The sequence below is a fragment of the Pelophylax lessonae genome (assembly GCF_965119305.1).
Source record: "Pelophylax lessonae genome assembly, chromosome: 4".
Taxonomy (NCBI): domain Eukaryota; kingdom Metazoa; phylum Chordata; class Amphibia; order Anura; family Ranidae; genus Pelophylax; species Pelophylax lessonae.
In genome coordinates, this window is record NC_138771.1 from 306,849,453 (window position 1) to 306,874,670 (window position 25,218).

The 25,218-nt window shown below is 42.7% G+C and overlaps 1 protein-coding gene across 1 annotated transcript; it reads right to left on the bottom strand.

The window, feature by feature from the left end:
• Positions 1 to 222: 222 nt before the first annotated feature.
• On the bottom strand, positions 223 to 3,284 carry EGR1 (early growth response 1). Its single transcript, XM_082255666.1, has 2 exons — positions 2,962 to 3,284; positions 223 to 2,597 (listed from the first exon to the last, which is right to left on the bottom strand). Exons 1-2 carry the CDS (start codon positions 3,179 to 3,181, stop codon positions 1,318 to 1,320), a joined length of 1,500 nt encoding a protein of 499 aa, XP_082111792.1. The 5' UTR covers positions 3,182 to 3,284; the 3' UTR covers positions 223 to 1,317.
• Between the last annotated feature and the right edge of the window lie 21,934 nt (positions 3,285 to 25,218).

Genomic DNA, 25,218 nt, shown 5'->3' on the forward strand with positions numbered 1-25,218 from the left:
CATGCCTCTGCCTTTAGGAGTCATGCTTGTAACTGTCACCCTTGAAACGCCTTGTGGAACTTTTAGTTCTGCAACAGCTGGAGGGCTACAGGTTGTTTTCATTGCAACAACCACCATCGACCTGTGTGAACAAAGATTCACCTTCATCAACACACCCCCATGTACTTCTTCCCAAACCCAAGGCACATCAGCCCAGCAATAAAACTCATTGACCAGAAGAAATAAAATATTTTAGGTATTTTATTTTTTTCTCAAGGATATGTTGTACACCAAATATCCCATTGGCAGTAAAGCGCATTCAATGTGTTTTAAGCCAAACAGTCACTTTGTTTAAAACAAACACAAATATAAGTAAAAATAAAAAACACAAAATAATGAACTGCATGTTTATAACATACAAAAAAATCCATGCCTACTCAGTAGGTAACTACAACATTCCATCTCTTGAATATATATATTTATATATATATAAATTTACATTTCAATTACAAAAATAGACTTTTTGAGTTTTTGCTTACATTCGACATAAATGAAGCTGTGCTTCAGTTCCCTCTCTGTACCTTTGACAGGGCTTTGATACATTCTTTATAGAATTCCCTTACACCTTAAGGCTAGATGCAATGCATCAATACACGCAAATGCACGTGCCAGAGACATCAGCAAGGCTTCACAAAAAAGGCACCAAGTTACTAAGATAACAAAACGTCTTTTTTTGACATAGGTGAGTACCATCTGATGATATTTACAAAACAAAGTAACGTAAAAAAAAAAAAAAAAGGAGGAACAAAACATTACTCTTCCACATGCTTGAATACATAAGTGCTGATCCTCAAATAAGTTGAAAAAAGTCATGGTAGCATTTTCACAAGATAGATACCATTTACAAACAGCATCCCTATCGATTTCAAATAATACCACATGAATATGCAAAGGGGAGAAAAAATTCACAACAAGAGTACCAAAAAAAAAAAAAAAAAACAAAAAAAAAAAGCATAAAAAAGTAAACAAAAACCTTGCACGTGTACAATATACATTATGTATATAGTAAAAATCCCTTTATGCAAATAAAAGTTGATCTTTAAAAGGATCATGTTGAAATTATTTCAATTATTCATGCAAATTAAGTCTTTTGAAAAGAATGGGAAATTAAAATGGCAGTTTCTTAGGCATTTGAAGCTTATTAGTTTATAATGGCCTTTCTGTTTTTTTTTTTGTTTTCAAGACAGTCAAGTCATCATTAACCTCCCACTCAGTGACCATGCTTTGGAAGTCTTCAGTTTGTGCCTATTCAGGTTTTGCACTTGTCACAGCAAACTCTCAACAGATCTCAATTGTCCTTGGAGAATATGTGACGGACATATCGGAAAGTGCAGAGGACACTGGTGAACTATAGGAGTTGGTGACCACTGAAGATGAGAAGCTGGTGATACATGGGGACTGGAAGGTGGAGGTAACAGAAGGGTATGTAACGCCGGCGGAAGGAGATGGGAAGGAGCTGTGGACCGGTGAGGGGTAAGAAGAAGATACGGGAGAAGAATAGGATGTTGGTACTGGAGATGGGTAAGATGTTGAGGCTGATGGGGAGTAGGAAGAGATGGGAGACGCAACAGAGACAGGAGTTGCCTTATCGTTCTTTTTGTCCTTTTGCCTCAAGTGAATTTTAGTGTGCCTTTTTCTTTCATCACTTCTGGCAAACTTTCTACCACAAATGTCACAAGCAAATGGCTTTTCCCCTGTGTGTGTGCGAATATGAGTTGTCAAGTGGTCGCTCCTGCTGAAATTCCTCATGCAGATGCGGCACTGGAAGGGCTTCTGCCCGGTGTGGATTCGGATGTGCCTTGTCAGTTCGTCGGACCTGGAGAACCTCCTATCACAAGACTCAACAGGGCAAGCATAAGGTCTCTCGTGCGGTGGGGTTTTACTTGGGCGGTTGGGGTATTTCCTCATTCTGCTTGGCTTGATGAGCTGAGATTGATAACTGTTGTTATTGATAGTCTTGAGGTCTTGGGAAACAGTCTGTGTAGCAAAGGCCTTGATGGTGGACAAGGGGGTAAGGGAAGGCTGGTGGGCTCTGGTTTCTATAGCCTGGAAGGGTTTCTGATCAGGAGACACCAGATTGACATCTCCCTGTTGCTGTGGAAACAGGTAGTCTGGGATCATTGGCACCTGGAAACTGGTCTTGGTCACAGGGTAAGCAGGGGGTGGATATTGGATGGAAGCAGTGGAAACGTTGGGAAACGACTGCCCTGATTGATCAGGGAAGAGCTCTTGGTTGGAGTTAGGAAAGGTAGGTGCTGCAGAGTAGATGGGGCTGCTGTCACTTGACTGTACAGAGCAGCTCAATGGAGGGCTCTGGGAGGAAGAAGAAGATGAAGAAGGAGAAGATGAAGGAGTTGAGGTGGTGGGCATATTGGCCATCCCCACCAGTCCGCTGACCAAGCTGAAGAGAGGCTCTGGCCACAGGGTGTTGCTGCTGTTGGGCGCAGGCTCCAATGAGAAGCGACCGGTGTAGGTCAGAGATGGCAATCGGTTGGTCTGGTTGGCATAGCTGGTCTCGATGTTCTTGTCATTGCTCAGTGACATTTCAGAGAAGGCATCTGAAACAAACAGAACAGCGGTTACATGCTGGACACAAGAGGCAATCATCACACAAGCAAGCTGTCATAGCCTAGATGTAGAAGAGGCAATCATCACACAGCAAGCTGTCATAGAGAACATCCTCATCCTCCCCATCATTGATCACCACCCTGCTGCTGTCATACAACCCCCCCAGTGCTAGGATTCTGCATGATCTGACGCAAACAGAATTCCCTGCCACCCCAGTGTTTAGTATTCAGGACACAATCCCACAATGAAACCTTCCACCGAGATGGATGCCTAGCCCTCTGCACAGCACAACAAACATCAGACACTGAGCGATCTATGGCACACAATGACATGTATGGGGGGTGCGATGCTTACCTGCTGCCAGGTGATCGAAGTTGTCAGCTCCCTCCCCCGGGGAGTTAAATCCGCTGCCATCGGGGACTGTGGCGCCCAGGAACTGGGATCCCCCTGAGTTGAGCAGCATCATCTCTTCCAGTTTGGGGTAGTTATCCATGGTGGGGGAATGAGGGAAAGAACCGAACGGGTCGGAGATCTGCAGAGGGGAGATGAGCATCTCTGCCTTGGCAACTGCCATCAAGGTCCTCCGGGAACCCTAGAGGAGAAGAGGCTGCTTGTGCATGCACACTGGGCTGTGGACGGGGTGCACTGTGTGTTGTGATAATAGACCAAGGGTGGCTATGGAAGGTAGGTAGGTGGCTGCTGCTGGGGTTGTCGCCGGTTCTACAGTCGCTGCCCCCGCACGGCTCCCCCAGTCCTGCCTGCTGGAATCTCTCGCGGCTCCCTGGGATCCGCTCATATATAAAGGGTTCGTAGCCGCCTGAGCCCACCCACCCCGTGACGTACATGGCCATATATGGAGTGCAGGAAGCCCTTATTTGGAGGCTGCTGGAGGATCCGTGACGTCGGACTCGGAAGGGGGAAGACTCTGGATGGAACTCCGTCTATTCCTATGGAACGGCAGGCGGACGCGGGCAACCCCCGGCCAGGGAGAGCCCTGTAGGGCCACCGGCTGGGCCTAGAGGGGTACCGGCGGCCTGGGGTTCCCGGTCACCCGGCATAGGAACCCCCCCCCCCCCCTCAACGCTGGGGACCCGGGCACCACCTCCTCCCCGCCTCCCCCACCACCTTCCGGAAACCCCGGCCGGTCAGTCCATGTAGGGTGATGACCATGTAAGGCGCTCTTCCGGCGGGGTTCCTTCCTGATCCTTATAAGGACTTTCCGGCCCGGCTCCCTCTCCCTCTCCGCTTCACATGGAAAAAAAAAAGTGCTGATGAGGTGCTGGAGGGAGCGGAGAGGATGGAGGAGCCAGGCAAGCCACTACAACGGGGACATCCCGGGCACTGCCACACAGTGGGAGCAATACACACAGCACACACTCCGATAAACCCATCCATCCATACTGATCAACAATAAATCCACCCGTATATATATATCTGTGTATATACTGATCTCCAATAAATCCACCCGTATATATATATCTGTGTATATACTGATCTCCAATAAATCCATCTGTATATATATATATATATACTGATCTCCAATAAATCCATCTGTATATATATATATATATATATATACATACATATATATATATATATACTGATCTCCAATAAATCCATATATATATATATATATATATATATATATATATATACTGATCTCCAATAAATCCATCTGTGTATATATATCTGTGTATATACTGATCTCCAATAAACCATCTGTATATATATATATATATATACTGATCTCCAATAAATCCATATATATATATATATATATATATATATATATATATACTGATCTCCAATAAATCCATCTGTGTATATATATCTGTGTATATACTGATCTCCAATAAATCCATCCATATATATATATATATATATATATATATATATCTGTGTATATACTGATCTCCAATAAATCCATCTATATAGATATATATATACACTGATCTCCAATAAATCCATATATATATATTCTGATCTCCAATAAATACATCCACATATATCTATGTGTATACTGATCTCCAATAAATCCATATATATATATACTAATGTCCAATAAATACATCCATCTATATATACCGATCTTCAATAAATACATCTATATATATATATATATATATATATATATATATATATATATATATATATATTATACTGATCTCCAATAAATACATCCATATATATATATATATATATATACTGATTTCCAATAAATACATCAATCTATATATACACTGATCTCCAATAAATATATCCATCCATATTTATTTATAAACTGATCTCAAATAAATACATCTATATAAACATATACAGGTATATACACAAACACCTCCAATAAATATGTGTCTGTATATATATATATATATATATATATATATATATATATATATACACAGTATATATATATATATATATATTAGGGTTGCATCAATATTTTTCTTTTTTTTATTGGTGAGTACGGGTACAGATACTTGCGGTGCAATTCCTGTCCAAATCATATGCTTCTTCTTCGCCACTCCTGTGCGAACCCAGACGGAAGTCACCTTGACAAGCCTTGGTTCACACAGGAGCGGGGGGAACTGCGGGTGATACCTAAAACCAATACTTTTGTGGTACGATTTGAGTCCATACAAAATGTATTGGTTTTAGGTATTGGAGCATTTGCAGGAGTATGAGTACCCATGCAAATACTTTGTATCAGCAGCACCAATACAGGTATTGGTGCAACCCTAATATATGTATACACAACACACAAACACAATTCCTTTCTAAAATCTCTTCTATACCTAATGATACATAATCCCAATCATTTCCACCTGTACCCATACTGTATATACCCACGCTGAATAAACATGAGGAAAGATATTTCTGTCACCCCAATCCAGTGTACAGTAATGGGATATTTACTGTGAATTATTTATAACACGATGTACCGCCTCCACTACTCCCATTGCTCATCACAGCACATAACACACTGGCAGAGATTGTTGCAGGCAGCCCCTGCGATCCTGAAATAGAAAAAAAAAAAAAAACACTTTTTATATAAAAGGTAGAATCGAGGGGTGATTTCTGAATGTGGTGGGTTTGTGCGTGGCCCAGTTCACGTTATTGCGCAGCGGTTGTGCGGTTGAGGTGCGGTTTTCACGCTTTCCTGCGTGTTGCATAGGGCAACGTTTTTGGGTGACAGGCTTCAAGCAGTGTGTGAAGGCATTGTTTGCTGCGTGTTCCTGTCGCGCAGCAATCGCAATGCATCTGGGGTGCCATCGAAGGGTAATGGCATTCAAACACTATTTGGGACCGCGGGCAGAATCGTAGCGACATAACTAAAGGTAAAACTTATTTTTTTTCTCGTTTTAGTGCAGAGGCATTAGAATGCTTGCCAATTTTTATTGTTGCCTGTGCCCCTATTGAAATTCCAAATTTTGGGTTATCCCCAGAAAAGTAAAAGAGGGGAAATCTTCCAATGGGGACAGTAGTTCTGGTGACTTGGGGAACCCCAATGGATTCCTTTATTTGGAGAGAATTCCTCTCACTTGCTATTTGGCTATGGGACAGGAAGTAAAGGGAAATCTCCCCAACGTGACACAGATTGTGAAAAAAAAAATCTTACAGGGGTTATAACTCCCTTGCTCTATCCAAAATGAAAAAAAAAAGTTTTGCCTATAGTTCTACTTTAATACACACCTCAAATCTAGCAGTTTTCTGGACTGTCATAGGTCCTTTCATTTTTTGGGCTAGTGGTCCTTAATTCTACACACACCAGAGCTCTTGCAATGACATGTGAGTGCCATTCTGTGCAGAAGTACTGGGAGCCCAGACCAGCATGATGATACACCTACAGGGGGGCGTGTCCATGACAGTCTTAGCACACAGGAAGTGATGTCCAGTGTCATTCAACCTAGTAGAGAACAAACTTTGGATCTAGTAGTAGGTGGGGTTACTGAGCATTGCAGCAAAAGCTGCGATTTTAGTTTAACACGTGCTGGGTAATATCTTTTCTATTTTTAGGCGGGGTTCAAATATTTCCAGTTGCAGTTTGCAGTCCGGGGTCCCGTGCATTTCTGTTCACCAGTTCTGGTGCGATTCAGGTACGAGTTTTTGCCTGAATTTGCACCTGAACCAGATCCAAAAATGCACAAGACCGTTTTTGCATGTGGACCGTGGCCGCCCCGGACATGTGTGAACTGGTTTCATTGAGAGCCGGTCGCATTCACATATCATGCATATTGGATGCGGTTTAAATCGCATCCAATTTGCATATACAGTATCTCACAAAAGTGAGTACACTCCTTACATTTTTTTAAATATTTTATTATATCTTTTCATGTGACAACACTGAAGAAATGACACTTTGCTACAATGTAAAGTAGTGAGTGTACAGCTTGTATAACAGTGTAAATTTGCTGCCCCCTAAAAATAGCTCAACACACAGCCATTAATGTCTAAACCACTGGCAACAAAAGTGAGTACACCCCTAAGGCCCCTTTCACACAGGCGGACCGTTCAGATCCGCCTGTCCGTTTTTTTGGCGGATCTGAACGGTCCCCCCATGCATTCCTATGGGGCATCGGATGTCAGCGGAGACATGTCCGCTGACATCCGACCCGATCCGATCCGTCAAATCTGGACGGATGGAAACCCTATTTTCCATCCGTCCAGCGGATCGGATCGGATGGGATCGGGTGAGAACGGACTGACGGTCCGTTGACATTCGATTTTCCCCATAGAGATGCATGGGGAACTGTCAGCTGTGTCTCCGCACACAGCGCGGAGACACAGCTGTCCTCCTGCTGCTCAGCGGGGGATCGGCTGATCGATCCCCCGCTGAGAAAAACGGACTCCGTCCAACGGACAGAGTGTGTGAAAGGGGCCTAAGTGAAAATGTCCAAATTGGGCCCAATTAGCCATTTTCCCACCCCGGTGTCATGTGACTCGTTAGTGTTACAAGGCCTCAGGTGTGCATGGGGAGCAGGTGTGTTAAATTTGGTATTATCGTTCTCACTCTCTCATACTGGTCACTGGAAGAACTCTCTGAGGATCTGAAAAAAAGAATTGTTGCTCTACATAAAGATGGCCTAGGCCAGTGATGGCGAACCTTGGCACCCCAGATGTTTTGGAACTACATTTCCCACGATGCTCATGCACTCTGCAATGTAGTTAAGCATCATGGGAAATGTAGTTCCAAAACATCTGGGGTGCCAAGGTTCGCCATCACTGGCCTAGGCCAGTGATGGCGAACCTTGGCACCCCAGATGTTTTGGAACTATATTTCCCATGATGCTCATGCACTCTGTAGTGTAGTTGGACATCATGGGAAATGTAGTTCCAAAACATCTGGAGTGCCAAGGTTCACCATCACTGGCCTAGGCTAAGAAGATTGCCAAGACCCTGAAACTGAGCTGCAGCACGTTGGCCAAGACCATACAGTGGTTTAACAGGACTGGTTCCACTTAGAACAGGCCTCGCTATGGGCGACCAAAGAAGTTGAATGCAAGTGCTCAGCGTCATATCCAGAGGTTGCCTTTTGGAAATAGAGGTATGAGTGCTGCCAGCATTGATGCAGAGGTTGAAGGGGTGGGAGGTCAGCTGTCAGTGCTCAGACCATACGCTGCACACTGCACCAAATTGGTCTTCATGACTGTCGTCCCAGAAGGAAGCCTCTTCTAAATATGATGCGCAAGAAAGCCCGCAAACAGTTTGCTGAAGACAAGCAGACTAAGGACATGGATTACTGGAACCATGTCCTGTGGTCTGATGAGACGAAGATAAATTTATTTGGTTCAGGTGGTGTCAAGCATGTGTGGTGGCATCCAGATAAGGAGTACAAAGACAAGTGTGTCTTGCCTACAGTCAAGCATGGTGGTGGGAGTGTCATGGTCTGGGGCTGTATGAGTGCTGCCGGAACTGGGGAGCTACAGTTCATTGAGGGAACCCTGAATGTCAACATGTACTGTGACATACTGAAGCAGAGCATGATCCCCTCCCTTCGGAGACTGGGCTGAAGGGCAGTATTCCAACATAACAACCCCAAACACACCTCCAAGACAACCACTGCCTTGCTAAAGAAGCTGAGGGTAAAGGTGATGGACTGGCCAAGCATGTCTCCAGACCTAAACCCTATTGAGCATCTGTGGGGCATCCTCAAATGGAAAGAGGAGGAACGCAAGGTCTCTAATATCCACCAGCTCTGTGATGTCATCATGGAGGAGTGGAAGAGGTCTCCAGTGGCAACCTGTGAAGCTTTGGTGAACTCCATGCCCAAGGGGGTTAAAGCGGTGCTGGAAAATAATGATGGCCACACAAAATATTGACACTTTGGGCCCAATTTGGACATTTTCATTTTGGAGTGTGCTCACTTTTGTTGCCAGCAGTTTAGACATTAATGGCTGTGTGTTGAGTTATTTTGAGGGGACAGCAAATTTACACTGTTATACAAGCTGTACACTCACTACTTTACATTGTAGCAAAGTGTAATTTCTTCAGTGTTGTCACATGAAAAGATATAATAAAATATTTACATAAATATGAGGGGTGTACTCAAATTTGTGAGATTCTGTATGTGAGCCCAACCTTAAACAAAATATGGTTCTTTTTACCCAGGGGCCCAATGAACATGGTGATGCTTGGGTATGTACACGTGTTGCCTGCATGTAAGTGAATGTGGCGTGTTCCCACAATGTAAAATTGCAGTTCGGCAATAAAACAAAAGTATCAGGAATGGGCAGTCAGGAGGCGGCAGTATCACCTCCCAAATTCCTGTAAACCTACTTTACTTCTATCCTAAGAGTCATCCACTGCAGATCACATTTTAGAGGTATACACTACCACTAGTGTGAAAGGGGACTAAAATAAAGCTATTGAGAGAAAAAGGAAGATACAGGTGTCAATGCAGAGATCCTTCTGAAAACTAAAAATACTGCCTGGTTGTCTCTAATCTCAATACTCCGTTAATTACTGTCAGAACTCCTAATCTCCATATATGTCCCTGGTTTGTGGCTCAGAAATGATTGAAGCCATTGAATCGGCATGACAGCCAATTAACGTGAAATACAGTTGTGACAGTCTATATATTTCAGTACAGGTTTCCTTTAATGTAAAAACCCCAGTTTAAGTGGAACTTACACAGCTGTCTCTGCGGAGAGCGCCGCAGGGTGTGGATTGCTTCCCAGCCAATCCCACTCTGGCTGTGTATCCTCTGGCAGCGCAAAATCGTTAGTAGGTCCAAGAGCAACTCAAATCTGATCCAGGCTGCATAGATTTAGTCTGACACTACTTGGTCTCGCAGATGTACATACATCTGCATGCACAACACTTTACATTTTTCAAACATTATATAAAAAAAAAAAATAAATAAATTACACGTCATGTTGATTTTATATTATAGTCCTGGAAAAAATGACATTAGCAGCCAGATTCAAGTGGATGAAGGGGAGCTCAACACTTGACAGTACATGGATTCATAGTAGGTTCCACCATTGTGCTTTGCAAACAACAGGTTAATTTGGAGCCTTAACCACTTTACCACCGGAGGATTTTGCTGTCTTACGTCTGGGCCACTTTTTGCGATTCGGCACTGTGCGAATTTAACTGACAATTGCGCGGTCGTGCGACGCTGTACCCAAACTAAATTTACGTCCTTTTTTTCCCACAAACAGAGCTTTCTTTTGGTGGTATTGGATCACCTCTGCGCTTTTTTACTTTTTGCACTATAAACAAAAAAAGAGCGTACATTTTGAAAAAAATAACAATATTTTTCACATTTTTTATATGAAATTCCCCTCAAAAAATGTAATAATCAAAAATGTTTTTAATTTTTGGCCAATTTGTTTTCTGCTACCTATCTTTGGTAAAAAAAAATCACAATAAGCGTATTTTGATTGGTTTGCGCAAAAGTTATTGCGTTTACTAACTAAGGGAAAGATTTCTGTCATTTTTGGTGGTTTTTTTTTTAACGAGTAATGGTGGCGATCTGCGTTTTTTTTGCGGGACTGCGACATTGCGGCGGACAGATCGGACCCTTGACTGACATTTTTGACACTTTTGGGGGTACCAGTGACATTACTACAGTAATCAGTGCTATAAATATGCAATGTTACTGTAAAAATTACACTGGCAGGGAAGGGGTTAATTTTATTGGAGAGGGAGGGGTTAATGTATGCCTGGTGCTTACTGACATGTGTGGGGGGAGGTGACTGAGTGACACAGGGACAGATCACAGGTTCAGCTATGCGGAACCCTGCAATCTGACCCTGTCTGTCACTGAGGAGATCCGCCCGCTCTGTTTACACAAGCGGGCGGATCTCCAGACTCGATTCCCCGACGATCGGGGAAGAGTGGCGGTGATCACCGCAGCTCCTCCCCTGGCCCGACTCCCGCTGTGACTGAATACAGCGGGAGCGAGCCTCCGGCGGCGCACGCGCGCCGTCCACAATGGGAGGAGTCCAGCGACGTAGGTCTATGTCGCTGGACGGGAACGAGCCACTTTGCCACAGTACAGTCAACGTGACTGGTCGGCAAGTGGTTAAATATTTTTTTTGTAGATAGTGGAGAGGGATTAGAACGCCTGTCAAGGTTTTTATTGCTGTCTGTGTCACCATTAAGGAGATTCACCCTCACTATTTTTCCTTTTGACTGTCATCGAAAGTAAAGGAAACTCACAAATTTTGGGTTGTCTCCAAAACAGAAATGGAGGAAACTAGTTCTAGTGACAACCAGTTCAGAGGGATTTCCTCTCACTTACTGTTTTGGCTATGAGACAGGACATAAAGGGAAATCTTTCCAATGGGACACAGATGGCAAAAACCCCCCCCCCAAAAAACTGAAAGGTATTAAACCCTCCCCTACTTGATCCAAATTGAGAAGAAAAAGTATGTGATATGTGTAATGTGCAGGTGCAGTGGCACCCAATTGTATTTTTCCTTATTTTCTCTCCACATGTGTTTCATCTACACCTATGTATGTGCTTCTTTTTTTTTTTTTTTATATTATATTATAATTTTTATTGCATTTTTTTAGAAAAAGAAAAAAAGATTATACACAATTTCTCGCAAGTTTACCAAAAGACACAATGCAAATCACACATATCAGTATCATAAATGATTGCAATAGCAGTTAATACCTTTTTGCTTCTATTACCTGAAATGTATATGTCTTCTTTTCACTTGGATTGTAGGGTATGGTTCTACAGGCCTGGGCAGGGGAGGATGTGTGGCCCTAAGATTTCTTCCTTCGCTGCCTTAGGGGAAGTCTCTCTTTGGGAAAACCCCAAAACTAGTACTCCTCATTGGTCAACTTTGGCTAACCATGAGGAGCAGAGTTCACCAGGTTTTTTGGCTAGGTGGTCCTAAGTGTCCCTTGCCCCCATCAGGAGTCTTGTGCCTCAGGAGGTCAGGGAAGGGTCCTTCTCCTTCGGGAGGGGATTATATGACCCACACCAAGTGCACTTTTTTATGTGTTTGTTCACATACACTTTTTGGCTCACATTTGTTGTTTTGTTTTTGCGCCCGGACCACAGGCTCAATAAAGTCCATCTTTTAATCAATATTTCATGTTTCACCCATATTCAAATGGGTAAAGTTAGATTACTATGCCCTGGTAAATTTTAAAAGTTATGGGGTTCATGGCTCGACACCCCTGGTCTCAGCCTGAGTGAACTCATATATTATAGAATTTTCCAATGGCTGGGTAGGCCATAGGGGATAACGTTTATTTAATTTTCATTGGCTTTTGATCTGCCAATCTTCTGTTTTTGGGTACCTTTGTTGTTTTATTGGGGAAATGCTTTGTTGAAGGATTGCTAGATGGGACTATATTGGATGTACTTTCTTTTCTTCTCAAATTTACTATTATGTACATATTGTTATTTGTCTGCATTGTCCTAGAATGCCATATTGTTTACTTCTAATAAAGTCTTCTTTTTTTTTTTTTTTTTTTTTTTTTTTTACAATAGAAGGTCTTCTTTGATTTAAAACAAAAGTTTGATTACTGACCTTCTGCTTTATGCATCCTAGTTAGGACTTCCTCTTACGCTTCATCACTTAAGTCTTTGGAAGAACATCCATCATGGTCCTGGCAGAGCCACTGAATGACTGTTCATCATGTCAAGGCAAGGGTCTTCTGACTTGAAGCTGAAGGGTGCCTTGATTTAGGCCTCAAGATACTAATTGACACTTTGATAAAGTCCCCTTAAAGTTTATTAAAAGATCAAACAAGACATTTGACAGTACAGGTATGGACCAAAGAGACACTGTCCTGCTCTTGGCAGAATTGTGCTGCCAAGAATAACTTCTTCATAATTTTCCAGTAGCCCAGCAATGACATCACAAAGTCTCACTTCTAGATCAGAGGACTCCAAACTTTCTAAACAAAGGGCCAGTTTACTGTCCTTCAGGCATTAGGGGGGCCAGACTGTGGCCAGTGGGAGTAAACAAAGCCCTATCATTGGTTTTAGTGGGAGGAATAGCGCCTCATTGTTGGTATGAATGAAAGGAATAATGCCCCATCGATGGTGTCACTGGAATAGTGTCTCATCATTGGTGTCAGTTGGAAGAAAAGTGTCCCAAGAGCTGAATAAAGGCAAGCAAGGGACCGAATCTGCCCCTTGGCCACAGTTTGGAGACCACTGTCTTAGACTACCAGTGAGAGGCAGCCAGGGGAGGACTGGGCCAGGGGGCAGGGGGGCAATTGCCCCCTGGGCCGCTCTGATACCCTATAAAAAGGCGGCACCGCTTATGCCACAGACATGCCTAAAGGATTCCTGCTGAAGAGAATTAAAAAGTCCCCACTGCTGACCTACTAAGTGCGGGATGAAGACAAGGACAGAGCGCAGCCCTTCCCAGTATAGATGGTGTAAACTGTGTCTGAGCAGAAGCCGGTTCCATGCCCTACTGGAGACTCTCCCCCCCCTGGCCAGCCCCAACCGAGCTGTCCCAGCTCCCCCAACTGCCCCCTTCTGGCCAGGTTGGGAACCTGGATTCGGCCAATGGGTAGAGAGTACTTGGAACGGAGCTTAAGCCTGGAATGGAAGGAGGCCGGGAAGAGGGGAGAGTGGGAGGGGGGCCAAGTCACTGCACCATGGGTCTCTGGATTGTACTTGCCCCCTGGGCCGAAAGTTGCCAGTCAGCCCCTGGAGGCAGCAGTTCCTTAGTTTGCACACTGCAGATATACAGTTATTCGTCTGTAGGCACAACAGGAGTGCCTAGGCACACTCACATACCACAAAGTGTTCTGCTATTTTCCGCGAGGAGTTTAGGAGTTTAAAGTGTTACTAAACCCAGGACCCTGCATTCACTATCTGGTCTCCCACAGTACACTAGAACATGGAAATGCAATTATTTCAGTAAATATAAACTGTTAAATACCTTTTCTCAGCAGTAGTATATAGCAGTCTTGTGACTTCTATTAGTAAAACCATAAATAATGCTGTGCTAAAATTGGGAAACTGGGTTGGATTGATTAAACATGTATAGTAACACATAATCATAATAAAATCGCAAAAATCTAATACAAGTAGCATGTATACATGTATAAAGTAGAAACAGCAAAAGTGCATTGTGCAAAACTGTGCAAAAGTCTTTTGATATAGATCCAATTTATGCTTCCACATTTCAATGAAAAAAAATGCAACAGTGCAAACAAAATCACAAAAATAGATTTTTTTAAAGTGTCCAAATCAGAATAGTGAAATCCATGTATGAGAAAAAGTGTTCTGTGATCCAAAATGGGAAAAGGAAAAGACACCGCCAGTGCTTCAATCACCAAAATGAAGAAAACTTGGGAGCGCTTACCAGAGGTAATGGACTCTAATGCCAGTGGCAAAGAGTCGCATGAGCATTGGGTATAGAAGCCTTACTGAAGCGACCCTTGATGTATTAAAATGTATTAGAAAGTAAAGAACTTACATTTTCCGCATGATTAACAAGCATTGAATAAGATCACGTGTCTCAACTGGGCGACGTATTGAGAAAGAAGCTCACTCCAGGAGGAGGCCAGGGAGGAGGGTCGAGTCGCTACACCATGGACCTCTGGTTTGTACTTGCCCCTGGCCCGAAAGTTGCCAGTCAGCCTCTGGAACTGTCAGTTCGGACAGAAATCGGATTGCATAGGTGTGAACACCCATGCGATCCAATTCTGGTGCGGACCTAAGAAAAGGGTCCTGCCTGACTTTGGTCCGAATGCGATGCAAATTCAGCCATACAATCTGTATGGCTGAATTCACATCGCACAGACATCGCATGTGATTTGCACAGCAATGCGGCGTGAATCACATGCGATGTCTTAAATCGCATATGTGTGAACCAGCACTTAAGGAAGTATGGAAGCTGCCATGTCCGCCCACTTCTAAAAAATGCTAGTTTCCCTGGCTATCATACTAATACAAAGTCTTTAATATTTTTCAAATCATTGACCTGGAACAAGTATATGGATAAGGAAGTCTGACTTTGCTCTGACATTCCTGATCTGTTTATTTGTTTCATGTTAGTGAAAGCTTTTCAATCAGAAACGTCAACCAGCATTTTCAGTAGGAGGTCATCAGCGTCACCTTCTATATTTCTTTCAGCACAGGTTTTGTTTATGTTTAGGCTGTTTTAGAATCACGCAAAATATATGTGAAAATTTTAATGTGTTAATCTGTCACAGGTCCATATTGCAGAAAATTTTAATTTCATGCATATGTATCCAGATAACCATTTTGTTTACAGTAATAAAGCAAAGGCAGCAAGCAATTTACATTTTCATTTTATTTTGTTAAGATGTGCATAATCATGTTCCACGTTTGTGATTGGAACATTTCAACAGCAAAAAGACTTTAGAAAGCAAGGTACCTAAAGAATCAAGCATCTAATGTTTATCTGACTGCTTCTCATTTACTATATTAACCACTTTAGCCCCGGAAGATTTTACCCCCTTCCTGACCAGGGGGTATTTTGCGATTCGGCACTGCATGACTTTAACGGACAATTGCGCAGTCGTGTGACGCTGTACCTAAACTAATTTGACGTCCTTTTTTTCCCACAAACAGAGCTTTCTTTTGGTGGTATTTGATCACCTGTGCGATTTTTTGATCATGCGCTATAAACAAAAAAAGAGCGTCAAATTTGCAAAAATAACAATATTTTTCACATTTTTTTATATGAAATTCCCCCAAAAAAATGTAAAAAATCAAAATTTTTTAACATTTTCGGCCAATTTGTTTTATGCTACATATGTTTGGTAAAAAAAAATTGCAAAAAGTGTATTTTGATTGGTTTGCACAAAAATTATCGCGTTTACTAACAAAGGGAAAGATTTTTGTAATTTTTGTTGTAATGGCGGCGATCTGCGATTTTTTTTGCGGGACTGCGACATTGCGGCGGACAGATCGGACCCTTGACTGACATTTTTGACACTTTTGGGGTTACCAGTGACATTACTGCAGTAATCAGTGCTATACATATGCACTGTTACTGTAAAAATGACACTGGCAGGGAAGGAGTTAACTGTATTGGAGAGGAAGGGGTTAAGTGTGTCCTAGGGGCTTGTTTCTAACTGTGATTGGACATGGCTACTGGTGTAAGAACAGAGATCAACGGTCCTACATAGTAGAACTGTCTGATCTCCATTTTTACACAGGGGAGAATGACAGGCGGCTTTGTTTACATTAGCCGCCTGCCTTTCTCCCTTCCCGGCGAACGATCGCGAGTGACTGGCGGACATCGGAGCCGCCGGTCACACGCACTGACATGTTAGGGAACGAGCCGGGGCGGGCGCGCGCCTCAGCGGGCACGCGCTCACCCGCTATTGGCTCACAAGCGAGTGACAGGCTAGTGATGTACCGGTACGTCACTTTGCCTGGCCGAAGCTGACCGCCGCAGTATATGTACTTGCGGCGGTCGGCAAGTGGTTAACCACTTTAGCCCTGGGAGATTTTACCCCCTTCATGACCAGGTCATTTTTTGCTATTCGGCACTCTGCTACTTTAACTGCCGATTGTACAGTTATGCAATGCTATATACAAAGAAAATTTATATCATTCTTTTCCCATAAATAGAGCTTTCTTTTGGTGGTATTTGATCACCACTGGGTTTTTTATTTTGTTGGGCTATAAATGAAAAAAGAGCATACATTTTGGGGGAAAAAAAAATCTACTGGAAAAAAAAAAAAAACAATACTGTTATAAAACATATTCAATAAAATTGTCTACAAGTCTATGGTAGAAACAAAAATCCCAATAAGTGTATATTAATTGGTTTGCATGAAAGTTATAGCATCTATAATCTCTGGGATATTTATTGGCATTTTTTTTTATTTATTTATTTATTTTATACTAGTAATGACAGTGATCAGCAGCTTATAGCGGGATGGCGGGCAATCTGACACTAACTGACACTTGTGGGAACTGGCTAACTGCCACTGACATTTCCAGTGACGGTAATACAGTGATCAGTGCTAATAATTTATATTATTATTGTACTAATGACACTGGCTGGAGGGGTTAACATCTGGGGCAATCAAAGGGTTAAATGTGTGCCTAACTACGTTTACTATTTGTAATGTGTGCTGATTTTACTTAGCAATGTGCTGTTTTTTTTAGCAGGGAAACAAAATCCAGCACATTGCCACTGTCAGTCTTTGTGTTTACATACACAAACCTCTCCCCTGTCAATTGTTTTGATGATCGGCGGGTTCCAGCCATAAATCATTGACCGGGAACTGCTGATTGGCATGTGCTGGAACGAGTGACAGCTAGGCCGGGCAAGTGCACGCCCCCTACCCAGAAATGCAGAATCACACATATATATATATACAGTATATACAGTATATATATATTTGAAAACGTCATCTGTGACGAAACGTCGTCGGGTCACGGCGTACTGACGTCATCGGATTGCGACCTGGAGAGTGCGGGCGAGCGAAGCCGTCCGGCCGGCGGCTGACAAACATTGCTCCTCATTCCTGGTCTTGCTGTAAGTTTTTTTGATTTTATTTGTGAATAAATTTTTAATGGTTTTACGCTATGGGAGCCTCTCTTTTCTTTACGTGGGTGAACACTGACAATACCTCCGCCATTTGAGGAAATCAGCACCCCAGTTTGAGAGTCGGGTCCTTGGATGCTTGATTACCATACAGGCTCAACATTATTTGTATTTGGTAAGAGGCGACCCCTATTGGTTTATCTTATTATTGGCTCCGGGTTCACACTGAATTGTGATCTGCACGTTTTGCTTTAATCCTTATTCCATATGGTAAGAGGCGAATCTAGCCATAAAAGGTGGTGGTTCAACACGCAAATCTCACACTTTTTGCCTTCCTTTTAAAGTTGTCCGGTAAGAGGCGACTTCAGCTATAACACGTTTATCAATTTGGTTTATACCTCTATCACCTCTGGTAAGGGGTACCCATCATTATTTTAATTTTTGCATGTTTTTTTATTCACTGTCATCAGTGATCAATTTTATTGGTGGAGGTTTATTCTTTTACACAATAGAATTCATTTTTCACGAACACTGGGGTGTTTAATCAAATTAGTTTGTAAGGTTTTACGCTATTGCGCTTTTACCTTTACTTCCATGATCCTGTGACCATTGAGCTAACTGTTCACGTGGACCTGGATCTACTATCAAGGTGACAAGTTTATCCAAAGAAACCGCCTTTACCATACCTCAATCTGGTAAGCTTATACCCTTTGGGGTTCCTGGTTCCGGATTACATCTTTACTTTATGTTTGGACTGTATGGACTTTACATCTCCATTGATCATATCATAGCGCGACTTATTTTTACAATATATATATATACGTGATTCTTCGTAGCCAGCCTACACTGTAGCAGTAAAACTACAGTGTGCAGTCAGCAAGTGATTAAAGGATCAGCTAAGGTTTGGTACAGTTATTGTATGCCCTGCCTGTAATTTCAGACAGCTGACTATAGCTGACCACAGACTATACAATAGACCACATGTGTCAAACACAAGGCCATCCGGCCCTCCAGGCCATTTCATGTGGCCCTCACCTCTCCTAGAGCTGCAGTATAAGATCCAGCCCTCCTTTGGGCCTCCTCCAGACCCTGCACTTTCTGCTTCCTAGCTGTGCCCCCAGCTTCTTCCCAGCAGTAACACAAGGTAAGGGTTTGCACTTTGATGTAAGAGTGGGGGTGGGGGTAGGGGACTCTTGACATCTGACATAAGGGGTTGGGATACTCTGGACTTCTAGTATTACAGATACAACCGGCCCTTTGAGGGCAATCATAATACTAATGCGGTCCTCGATGAAGTTGAGTTTGACAGCCCTAATAGACTATACAATATTATTACAATCTTACTATACAATCTTCCTTAGATCTACTATCAACTATGTGATGTAAGGACCTGCACATTGAACTCAAATTGAATAGATTGTTTATCTTAGCCCACATAATACATAGTTAATGGTAAAAGAAAATGCAATTGGTCAGAGATTATACAATCAGATTATAAAGTGTATGGTCCCCCATGACAGATCTGTGTTATCTTTATTATTATACTTGCAATTTGTTAAATTTAAAACAGATGCACCTGTAAGAAATGGTCAGGGATTGATGCAGTGCTACTTCTGGGCAGCAGAGGGGGGAAATTATGAATATGTATAAAATTATTTAAGAGAACCCCTAACATTAGGCAGATGCTACAATCTAAATATTTAGCCTAAAATTGCAAAACCTATGCAGACTTACCTAATAGGCCCATTCACACTTGTGAATGTGACTGCAGTTAGCTTTGGTAGAGACAGCAGGGGTTGCCCGGGATTAGCTGCGTCTGGGAAGCCCCACTGAAAGCAATGGGAGGCTGACAGCTCCCACGGCTATTTGTGACTCATTGCCATTACTTCCGACTGCTTTATTCATTTTGGGATAAAGATTTTACATAAATAAAAGCTGATAATTGTAAGCACCCCAGTCAGTGTTAAATGGTTCATCTCAAACAGTGCATCACATTTACATGCATTAGTTCATTGCAGTGCCCTTCATTTTAAATGGCACCCCAACACATCAAGGCAGCACAGCCCTGATGGACGTGCTTTACTGTGCACTACTGTGGGTTGTTGTACACTCTTTGCCATAAATGTGGTATATTCCTCTTGCACGCTATACTGGAATCCTTTACTCCTCATCACATGCCTAAGAAAGGGTCCATGCATGGTCCCGAAATGTTGCTTTTCTATGTGATCATTAAAAAAAAAAAAAAAGCACACATATCCTTCATTTGAATGGACTGCCATTTAAAGCAAACATTTATTATATTGCAGCTTATTTTTAGATGTGATGGCTGCATTAATTTTATTTCTTAGCCTTTCTTTCTTTTATTTTCACCTGGTGATCTGGCCAGTAAGTCTATTGGTTTTCAACAGAACAAGTTGTCCTGTAGATGTAGCATTTAGAGGGTTGAGACCAACCATTTATCACTGACAGTGGTGCTTATAATGACCAGCTTTTATTTACTTACCAATTGCTGACCACGCTATAGCCGAATGTTGGCTTTAGCGCAGCGGGTTTGTTCTGAGATGCTGTCATATGACCTGCGTGCTGTGAGCGCGCCCGCTGCAGGGTGCTGGCAGCTCCCTTTGTGATAGCGGGGTCTGGTGGACACTGCTGATTACATATTGATGTAACAAGCCAATGAGCGGCTCTTTACCACGTGATCAGCGGTGTCCATTAACAGCTGATTATGGATGTCAACAAAAGCCGGTTATCGGGACTCCTTTCCTCATGCTGACAGCATGAGGAGAGGAGAAGAGAGCCGGTAATTGGCTTCTCTAAAAGGGACATCTACACTGATAATCAGGGCACTGATTATCACTGTCCTGATTATCAGTACAGTCCCAAAAATGCCCACAAGTGCTGCCGATCAGTCCCCATCAGTGCCTCATCAGTGTCACCCATCAGTCATGCCTATTTGTGCCACCTATTAGTGTAGCTTCATCAGTGTCACCCATCAGTCACACTTATCAGTGCCACCTATTGGTGTAGCTTCATCAGTGCCTCCTCATCAGTGTCACCCATCAGTCACGCCTATCAGTGCCACCTATTAGTGTAGCTTCATCAGTGCCTCCTCATCAGTGCCACCTATTAGTGTAGCTTCATCAGTGCCTCCTCATCAGTGTCACCCATCAGTCACGCCTATTAGTTCCACCTATTAGTGTAGCTTCATCAGTGCCTCCTCATCAGTGTCACCCATCAGTCACGCTTATCAGTGCCACCTATTAGTGTAGCTTCATCAGTGCCTCCTCATCAGTGTGACCCATCAGTCACACCTATTAGTTCCACCTATTAGTGTAGCTTCATCAGTGCATCCTCATCAGTGTCACCCATCAGTCATGCCTATCAGTGCCACCTATTAGTGTAGCTTCATCAGTGCCTCCTCATCAGTGCCCATCAGTCACGCCTAGCAGTGCCACCTATTAGTGTAGCTTCATCAGTGCCTCCTCATCAGTGCCTCATCAGTGCCCACCAGTGCAGTTTATCAGTGCTCATCTGTGCAGCCTATCAGTGCCTATCAGTGAAGCCTCATCAGAGAAGGAGAAAAATTATGTTTTTGCATAATTTTATAACAAACTATAAAAAAAGTTTGTTTTTCAAGTTTTTCGGTCTTTATTTGTTTATTTAGCAAAAAATAAAAAATCCAGTAGTGAATGAATACCACCTAAAGAAATCTCTATTTTTGTGGATAAAAACAATAAATATGTTGTTTGAGTACAGTGTTGCATGACCACGCAATTGTCATTGAAGACGCAACAGCGTTGAAAATTGGCCTGGGGCAGGAAGGGGTTAAAGTGCCCAGTAGGCAAGTGGTTAAGTAAAACCTCAATTCCCCTCTATTCCAAAACTGTTTGCTGTAAATGCTTATAAAGAGTTAGGTGGCATTTGGCTTCAGTTTTTTAGTGTATTTATATCTGCTAGTACATCTAACACTCCCCTCCCCCGTCTGTTGCTCCTCCATCCATAGTGTAAGCACTCCAATACAACAGGTGTGTTACTGACCACATCACCAAGTGAAAACAGAGGGAAATAAGCTTAAAGGAGTTGTAAAGTCTCAAGGTTTTTCACCATAATGCATTCTATGCATTAAGGTGAAAAACCTTTGTGGTTGCAGCTGCCCCCCAGACCCCCCCCTGAACCCGAACGTTCCAGCAACGAACACGAGCCCAGCACCTCCAACTGCTGCCTTGGGTCCTCATTGGATAGATTGATAGCAGCAGGAGACATTGGCTCCCACTGCTGTCAATCAAATCCAGTGACAGGAGAGCTGGGGGCGGGTTATGATGAAGGAGCATTACTGTGCATGCTCCGAAACGCGTTACTACCACCACGTTCCTTCGGTCCACGAGCTAGGCGTGTGTTCCACCACGACCTCGGCTCAGCCCGAGACCTTTCCCTTAGAGCTCTAGCTATTTTCTTCCATCCCCCCCATGCTGCTCGATGGCTTCCGGGATAGACAGCCTGTAGGGAACCTTGTGAACGATCCCTTGTGATGTCTCATCATGCCTGCTTTTATTACCTATCATGTAAGTGACTCTTGATTTTATGCAATAAATCAGGGATATGCAAACGGTGGCCCTCCAGCTGCTGCAAAACTACAAGTCCCATCATGCCTCTGCCTCTGATTGTCATGCTTGTGACTGTCAGAATCTTGCTATGCCTCATGGGACTTGTAGTTCTGCAACATCTGGCCACAGTTTGCATATCCCTGCAATAAATGGTTTACATTGTACTCACAGGCGCCTTCTTTTTTCCTTTTTTTAGAAAAGACAGAGTCTAACCCTTCTGCAGTATATACAAAATACAAACATTTTAGCCGGAGTTCTACTTTAGGGTTTTTACTGGTGCTGGTTTAATAGAAAAACTCCACACAGCCAAGTAAGGTTAGTTGAATAACTGATAATTGCTTGAAATGGTAACTGTGCTGTAACAAAGTCCTCTAAATTCACCAATAAAGTGAGTATTATGATATCAATAAAAATTTAGCAAGTTTTTCACAGTGCTTCTGAGTCAGCCTTATCATGATTCTGTTCTCCGAGGAAACTGTAATAAAGGGCACTGCCAGTAACCAGGCAACACACAGGCTAATATTTTTGCTGGCTCAGTTTTTGTGTAGGTGAAAAATATGATACAGATTGCCATACCGATGTAGTGAGCTGCATAAAATGTACGCTGGGATAAAAAGTAAGGCCACTCAAATAGCAGACTGTGCCTAAGGAGGCAGTGTAAATGTCAAGTCTTCACGTATGACTGGAGCCTATCTTTAATGCTGCAGATTTTTCTAAGAAGTGGAGGCTTTGGTTGTCTGTAAACATATGGATGCGGTTAAAAAAAAAAAAAAAAAGTAGTGGTAAGTGCCCAAGGGCTCTGTCTTGGGACCAATTCTGTTAAATTTATTCAGAAATGATATAGGATGGGATAAATAGCTTAATCTCAGTTTTTGCGGACGACACAAAAATAAGAAATAACTTCACATCAGGATATAGAAATTTTACAGAGAGACCTAAACAAAATAATGGGATGGGCAACTACATGACAAATGAGGTTTAATGTGGAGAAATGTAAGGTAATGCACTTGGGGGCTAAAAACATAAAACGCAAACTCCTTACTAGGGGGAGAACCTCTGGGGAATTAAGGATGGAGAAAGATCTGGGGGTCCTAGTAGAAGACAGACTAAGCAATAGCATGCAATATCAAGCTGCAGCTACCCAAGCCGGCAACATAGTAACACAGATACATAGTAACATAGTTAGTCAGGTTGAAAAAAGACAAGTCCATCTGGCTCAACCAATAAATAACAAAAAACAGTAAAGAAAACCCTACCATACAATCCCATACACACAATCCTATACCCACAGTTGATCCAGAGGAAGGCGAAAAAACCCCAGCAAAGCATGATCCAATTTGCTACAGCAGGGGAAAATAATTACTTGCTGATCCCCCAAGAGGCAATCTGATATTCCCTGGATCAACTTTACCTATAAATATTAGTACCCATTTATATTATGTACACCCAGGAAAGAATCCAGGCCTTTTTTAAAGCAATCTAGGGAGCTGGCCAGAACCACCTCTGGAGGGAGTCTATTCCACATTTTCACAGAATATTAGCATGCATTAAAAAAGGGATATATTCCACAAATAAAACTATATTCCTACCACTTTATAAAACGCTGGTCCAGCCACATCTGGAGTATTCCATCCAGTTCTGGTCACCAGTCCTCAGAAGGGATGTGCTGGAGCTAGAGAATGCAAAGAAGAGCAACTAAATGAATAAGGGGATTGGAGGACCTCATTTACGAGGAATGCCTTCAAGCACTAAATTTATTCTTGCTGGAGAAGAGACACTTGAGAGGGGACATGATAGCGATTTACAAAAACCTCAATGGTGATCCCAGCATAGGAAAAAAACTATTTAGTGTCAGGGAGTGTAAGAGGACATGGAGCAACACAATGAGATTGGAGGAGAAGCGGTTTAACCTAAAGCTGCGCAGGGGTTTTTTCACTGTCAGGGCAATATGGATGTGGAACTCTCTTCCACAATTGGTGGTGTCAGCAGGGAGTATTGAGATTTTTAAAAGACTCTTGGATGTGCATCTTAGTGAACACAATATACAGGGATATGGGAAATGATTAACAACACTAACATGTGTACACCTACACAGGTTGAACTGGATGGACTATTGTCTTTATTCAACCTTACCTACTATGCAATAAAATGGAATCAACAACGAAACCTATTGTTTTGTATTCTATATAATCTGAAAGATGTTTGTTTCCCCTGTTCTGGGGCGGCTTCATTGTCCCTGAATTTTCAATAATCCATTCAAACCTATTTATCTGGATGTTGGTGGTGGTATGTAATGGAATCATCTGTTTTACATGGACAGGGCAATACAAAATCTCAAAGATGCAATTTTATTGAGTATACATATAAAACATACTATAGGCTCAATTGACAGGTTTAGCACTATGGAAAGGGTCTTTATGTTAACCATATGATAGTAATTTTCACATTTTATTGGAATCAGCTGAGAATAACTTTTACTTTTTAAAACGTTGGATCCTTATCCTTTCTGAATTGAGCCTCGCATGTCTTGTTTATAATGTAGAAGGATTTAAAGGCCTGTAGGTGGGTTGCAGCGTGGCGCGGCGGTAATAGGACACGCAGTCCAAGTGTGATGTAAAGAACTTATATTGAAGTAGAATAAATACAGTTCACAATAAACATGGTGGGAAGACAGCCCAACCGGGAACACTTCCAGACCTCAACGGAGTGTACAAAGCAGGTTTTGGCTGAACTGACAGTGGCTGTTAGCAGGGGCAGAATTCGGCCTGGCCATTTTGTGTCTAAGCAGGAAGATGTCCAGAGAAGTAGCAATCCCTCATTGTCAGGAACTTTCCCTGTCCCTAACGACAGGGTACCTGTCACTACTCTACCCAATCGCAAATGCATGCCAAGCCAGAGCATTAAATAGGCTCTGCCTGACCCAAGATGGCTGCAAGAGTCACATGGGGTGGCAGCACCCAATCAGACAGCTTCCCTAGTGACCCAGGAAGCCAAAGAGGAACCATGTTTCTCTGGACTTCCTTTTCAACTTAAATGGCGCTGCGGAC